The sequence below is a fragment of the Astatotilapia calliptera genome, chromosome 19 (assembly GCF_900246225.1).
Source record: "Astatotilapia calliptera chromosome 19, fAstCal1.2, whole genome shotgun sequence".
In the NCBI taxonomy this organism is placed as follows: domain Eukaryota; kingdom Metazoa; phylum Chordata; class Actinopteri; order Cichliformes; family Cichlidae; genus Astatotilapia; species Astatotilapia calliptera.
The window spans coordinates 12,790,493-12,796,959 of record NC_039320.1 but is presented as its reverse complement, the minus strand read 5'-3'; the positions used below and the strand labels follow the sequence as shown (position 1 = coordinate 12,796,959).

Below are 6,467 nucleotides of genomic sequence, written 5' to 3'. Positions count from 1 at the left end.
TTCTAAAGTGTTAACATACATAGAAGAAAAACTAAATATACATTGTAGTTACAATGTAACTACAATGTATATTTAGTATATAGTTACTGGGGAAGAAATATGTAGCATTCGATTTGTCTTTTTTCTCATTATTTTGAGAACTTGATTTAACATTCTTTAATAATAAAAATATGAAACTGGAACCTTGAAATCTCCTTATAATTAGAAAGTAATTCATAACTATAAGAAAAGATTTGTAACTTGTTGATCTTTTCTGAATACAGTGAGGATTAATGTAATAGATGCCGAGAGTGTAAGACGCTGTAACGTTAGGTCCAACCATTTCTCTTATTCTTAGTTGCATTCCCATTAAGTTCACCAGGTCGCAACTTCTACTTTTCCATTAATTACAGGACATTAATTTCAAATTACACATAAACATAATTTGCCCCCTAAAGATAAAATGCTGGCATCACCACTGTGAGCATAATAGCATAATGATGTTAGCAAGAAATACAGTATCCTAAGTCATTTTCAGGGATCATGAAACACCTAAATGCAGCATTATGACAGTTGTTATTGATAGTACATGCAAAGTTGGGATGGAATTATTTTTATTACAAAACAATAAAAAATAAAAGACAGAATAATAATACTACAGTTTAAAAAAAACATGAACATACTTTTTATTTATGAATTTTGATGCCGAAATGAACTTAAGGTCAATTTGTGAATACTTTGTGATTAAATACCAAAAACTTAGTCATTAGTGGGAAGACAATCTATAAAAAAAGAGGAAGACTAAATTGTGATGTAAACATGAAGCTCAGGAGCATGTTTTTTTTTTTTCAGATACAGTGCAGACATGAATGCAGTGAAAAACACCAATGAAAGAATTACAACTAATAAAACCTGAAATACCTATAATTATAAACACTGTGGAGGTGTGTTACAGCAGAAGAGTGGATAGAATTAGCTCTTCCTCTCTTCCAAGTGGAATAAACAGCATCGACTTAAATCCTCAGTAAGGCCTGCTAATCCATAATCCTCCTGGCTCTGCATTGGCCCCTTTAGTCCTTGTGCAAGGCACGTCCAACAACACACAGGTCTGGGTGTGATGCAGAGCGTGTTGTCGTTCTGAGGTCTGATTGGCTACCCCATGAGTCATCATCTCTGGTTGGTTCACAGTTTAGCCTAAAAGAAAGAACAGAAAATGTTGTCATTAGCAATTAGGTAACTGGGCCAGGTGAGTCCGAGTCACTTGGTGCAATACTGACTCGTGAAGTACGAGAGATTAAATGTTTTATATAAATCTAACGTAATACAGTAATAACAGCAGGGGAAAATCAGTGGGAGGTTTGAGCGTAGCATTAAGTACAGAGAGTTATTTGTTGCATAATGTATCGTGAGAATGAGCTTCTGTTTGAGAGACACCTACAATGTAAGCATTTTTTATATTTAATATAATTACTCTTTGAGTGATAATGTGGCCTAAGAGTGGCATCACTTCATATCAGAAAATCTCTATGAACTGAAAAATAAGTCTACCAAAAAAGACAAAAACTCTGTCATTATATATGTTGCTGCTTAATTTTCTTTGTAGCAGTTTCTATCTGAATCACCAAAATCTGCAACGCTTGTGAATCTTTGGTCATGTCTAACTTTTCCTGACGGTTACAGAATTAGACAGACCATCATTTAACTTGAATAAAAAGCTGTCCCTTTACATGGATTAGGTAAAAGCCATGATTTAGAAAAGTGCATATCCTCCAAAAACATTCAAAATAGGGAACATTGTTTCAAGGTGTGGGACAGGAGGACAAAGAAAAGAAATCCTGTGCAAGGAAATCTTGTCACCCTGCTTTTATTATATTGTGATATTCAAAAATCTTTTAATTGCTTCCCAAGTGGACCCCATGCCACTTAATTGTTATGTATGTTATTAATACTGTTTTCTTTCCAAAACCATAACCAAGTAGGTGTTTTTAAAATAAAATAGGGTAGCTCCTACCAAAGAGGGGCATTTGTCCAGAATTTCTCTCAGAACGTTATATAAATTTAAGGTAAAAAAACAAACAAAAAAACAAACAAAAGTCATGAATAATCATTTAAGAGAAGTACAAATGTGGTAAAATCTCACCCCTGTGAATATATCGCTGGTTCACTCCCACAAGTCTCAGCCACTGAGGTGCGTTGTGATTGTTGTGGTAGACTTAGACTCTGCCTCCGGTCTGAATGGCTACGTCTGATAAAGGGTCGTGGCCCATGGACAGATGCAGGAGTCCTCCCACGTGTCTCAAAAGTATGTAAGAGGAATGAAACTTTGGTTGAGGTCCATGCTTGCGGGGGCTTGCTTACTGAACAAGGCTGGGCTTCAAACATGGACAGAGAAACGGGACAGAAGACTGAACGTGCATTACTAATTGTCCTAGCACTTGATGAGTCTTCACTGCTATTTTCCCTTGACCATCTTTGTACTTTTGGTGAAGCTGGGGGAGATGGTGCTTTGAAAGGGTATGAAGCGACTGAGTTTGAGCTCGAAATGTTCTGCTTTGATACGGGTGGGCTGGGGAGTCTCCTCTGAAGCGCAGGTGGTGTAGGAAGTGTTCTGTTAAGAGAGGGGCTAGATGAAGAGGGTGGAGTAGGCTGATTTTTGAAATTGTGGGGACTGGGAAGTCTTCGATGTAAGCTGCTTGGAGTAGAAGGTGTGGAAGGCAACATTCGCCCTCTAGACACAGGTGGGGTGGCAGGTGTTTGGCTAGTCTCTACCGAAGCAGGCACAGAAGATGCTGTGGTGTTGAATCCAGGCACTGAAATGTTACCACCATCTTGTATGTCTCTCAATTCTGTTTGAGTGACACACGGTCCTACGTAACTTGTTGACAATTTCTCTGACTGAGAGTTTGAAGAGGGTTTTAGTTGTATGTTCTTTCTGAGTTGCTGATATAAGGAATCCTTTTTGATTTCCGAATCTGGTTGATTGACCTTAGACAGAGGAAATGTCTCTTGTTGTTCCACTCTAACAGGGGAAATGTGTTTGGAGGTTTGTGGTAAGCCTCCTTTGCTTGGCAGTACCGTCACTGACTGAACTGAGGCCTTCAATCGTTGTGATATTAAACCCCTTTTCAACAAAGGTGATCTTCCTACTTTTGTTGCACCATCTGCTGCTACACTAGTTGATGTACTCTGAGCGCTTTCAAAGGAATTGTCCAATAATACTTCCATTGCTGGTGGAGGAAGACTATCCAGGTCTAAATCTGTTTTCTCACATGTTGTAGATTCAGACCTACAGCTAGTTATCCCAGCAGTCAGCACAGCTTCTACATTTCCTAAACCGGGTAACACTGGAACACCACATTTTCGCACACCTTTGAGAGGCCCCAGGACTTTGGGACCTTCTAGTTCCTCTATTCCTTGACTGAATGTATCAATCAGTTTTTTGACTGAATTCCTACCTCTGTGAAGGCCAGAAGATGGTTGGGGTGATAAAGGGGGGCTAGGAGGTGGAGTGGCTTTTATAAGACCCTTGGGTATATTCTTGTCTTTTTGTTTATCATCATCAACTTCACTGGTTGCCTCCTGTTTTTTACTATTGGACTTTGTAGGACTTGCCTTGTCTTTAGGTGGTTGGGGGTTGTTTTTCTTTTCTAATGAAGGCTGTCTCTGATTTATTGCTGGAGATTGTGCTGGTGAGTTTCCTTGGTTTCGTTTTAAAGGATCAGTCCTTGTTTTTCTTTCTTCTTTGCTTTTATTTATGCTCTGCAATCTCCGGTTTAAATCTTTCTGGGTCCTTTCTAGTTCAAGAAGAGTAGGATCTTCCCCTTTGCTCCGAAGGGAATCTGCTGACCGGGAACGCTGACCCCTGTTCACCGGGGTCTTTTTCACTTGTGCCTTTCGTACAGCTGCTGCTGTTTGAGGCCTCCTTGGAGATCGTACCTCATCATCTGTCCAATCCTGTGTGCTAGTTTTTGTGCTCGTTGATGCCTTTGTTTTAGAACTAGGGTTTTGTGACGATACAAACTGTATCCTACCACTTATTGCATTTTTCATTTTCATAGTCATTTCTAGATTTTGAGGATTTTCTATCCTCTTTGGGGGTAAACGTCGAGGTTCTTGTAGCTTACAGTCTACAGGAGAACAATTAAATTGCTTTTGAACTGCTTCTTGGATATCTCCTATATCTCTGTCCACCTCATCATAATCATTGACATCCTCTTCCCCGTACTCTGTGGAGACAGATCCGAGCAATGAGTCTCTTTGGTCATTAGCCATTATGGTACATGTAGAACCTAGAGAGTTGAGTGAGGTAAGGGACACACTAGGACTTATTTGACCCCGAAGCTTTCTCCTTGACACTCTTCGCAGAGGACTGACAGGAGTAGCTCTATTTGTCCCGGTAGACTCACAACTCTCTCGTCTTTGGCGTCTCTCAGATCCAGCAAGGGATTCATTCTCAGCCCCAATTCCACTGTCCTCACTAAAGAGAGCTGAATCCTCTGGGCCAGGCTTGTGCAGAGAGGCCATTTCAATGCGGGATAAGAGTTGCATTAACCTACTCTCTGTTGCACGTTTGACTTTAAGTTTCTCCTCTAAAAGCTCTGAAACGGAGGCAAAATACTCCACTGCCTCTTCTAAAGCACAGTCCCCAATTCTTCCAACAGTCTGGCTCACATTTCTCATTCTCTGTGTGGTGTACTGAAGCAGCTGCTGCAACAAATCCGGTGGGGGTTCGATATTGGGAGAGCCAGACTTCAGAGGGGTAGAGGATGAGAGATTTTTCATTTGGCTTGGCCAAGCAAGATGTTCGCCATTTTCTTTTAAAATTTTTTCTCCCTCCTCCACCATGTCTTCTAGTCCCTGAATTATTTCCTCGTAACGTAGAGCCATGAAGGCAACCATAGGCTGAACAGAAACCTGAGTTTCAGCTGCTTGTTCTAAGAGTCCAAGCAAAACATCATATTTGTTTATGCTAGGATTCAAAAAGGCATACGCAGCTTGGTGAGCTTTTACCAAGGGTTCTGGAAAGTCCACTTTGTGCTCTTCAGATAGCTTGTCTTTGTCCTTCTTTTTAAGAACTTTTGCACCTTTGGCATTTTTCTTTGGTTTCCTGTTAAGCCTTTTGTCTGCCACATCCTGTTTGTCATTGTGTTTCTCTTTCCTCTGTGATACTGTGCTTTTTTCTGTTGCTTGATTCCCCAGCTTATCTATGTTAACTGCTTCCATATTCACTTGCTCAGTATCAAGCCTCTTTTTCTGTGGTGTCATGTGTGACTCTTTCTGAAGTACCTGGGTTTGTCCACCTGTCTTCTTTTCCTTTGTAGCTCCATTTGTAGCTCCAGATGAAACATGATTTTCCTCATCTTCAAACTGTGGATCTCTGGGGTTGTCTTGAGGTGCAGGGGGTAGCATTCTCCCCTTCCTCATAGCACCCAGAGTGCCAAAATTGTTACCTTTAGATGGTGAGCAACCCATTTCTGCTGTACAGGGTGTTTTTTCTCTCTTCTCCCTAGATAACACTAATACAGACAGTGCAGTCAATTGTGTAAAAAAATAGCAAAGATTCTTAGCCACCAGCTGTCATTTTCAGATGGCTAATGTCGTTGACTCGTTGAGTAAGATCCCTTTCCGCAAGTAGACTGCCAAAACAAAACGTGGATAAATCCATTTTACGAATTGCTTCCAACTGTCACAGACAGACAGAATAAATCCACAGTTTGGTGGCCATGTTTAATAAAATTTCCTTGGAGCATGTTCGGAAAAAAAACATCCCTCTGCACCTTATGAAGGACAAGCAGCTGAAAGGATTAGTGAGTCTTTCAGTGAACTCCTCAGCCTGCACATATGTCACGTTAAGTCATATAAAACTCACCTACTTCTAAGAACTTAAGCTCATTTGGGTAATGAAGGCTGGCTTCAGGTGGGTTTTTTATAACCTGCAAAACAATACATCCTAACTTAGCCAATAGAAAAAAACTGAAAGAAAAACACAGCATTTTGTTTTCATCAGAATTAGAAAATGTGCTACACTGATTCTATTTTATCCACATTTGACAACATTAAATCAAATATAGTTGCGTATTACACATCTTTCCTTCAGCCACTTTCTTAAACAATCAAATGAAGTGAGAACAAACCACCAAAACTAACTACTACACTAAATAAATAAAGTAAGAGTAAATAAAGTTCATGATTTACTCCTTTGTGATTTTGCCTCCTACAAATTAACTTGCAAAAGTTTCCCTTATATAAGATCAGTTATCCCCAACGTAAAATAATCATTTGTTACAGCACCTTGAATGTAACTCAAACACAATAAACAACCACAATACACAGAAAAATAGCATAAATAAGTAGATTGGTAGCCTTTGTTGTCTATTTCAACAAAATAAAATGAAATATAACAAAACAAATATCTCATTAAGAGAAAAAGTCATTAGAAACTGATATGTGATTTTTACACTCTAAGTGCTTGGTGTGTTTTTAATATA

At 39.4% G+C, this 6,467-nt stretch overlaps 1 protein-coding gene across 1 annotated transcript; it reads right to left on the bottom strand.

Annotated features, from left to right (window-relative positions):
* Window positions 1-651: 651 nt before the first annotated feature.
* Window positions 652-6,274, bottom strand: pcare1 (photoreceptor cilium actin regulator 1). The gene is made up of 2 exons (XM_026153037.1): window positions 2,120-6,274; window positions 652-1,173 (listed from the first exon to the last, which is right to left on the bottom strand). Exons 1-2 carry the CDS (start codon window positions 5,449-5,451, stop codon window positions 1,050-1,052), a joined length of 3,456 nt encoding a protein of 1,151 aa, XP_026008822.1. The 5' UTR covers window positions 5,452-6,274; the 3' UTR covers window positions 652-1,049.
* Between the last annotated feature and the right edge of the window lie 193 nt (window positions 6,275-6,467).

Bases quoted from the DNA above. Each gene is read 5' to 3' on its own strand.
- pcare1 (XM_026153037.1), bottom strand. From the start codon at position 5,451: ATGGGTTGCTCACCATCTAAAGGTAACAATTTTGGCACTCTGGGTGCT. The intron at 1,174-2,119 runs GTGAGATTTTAC...TCTTTCTTTTAG, and splicing joins CCAGCGATATATTCACAGGG to GCTAAACTGTGAACCAACCA.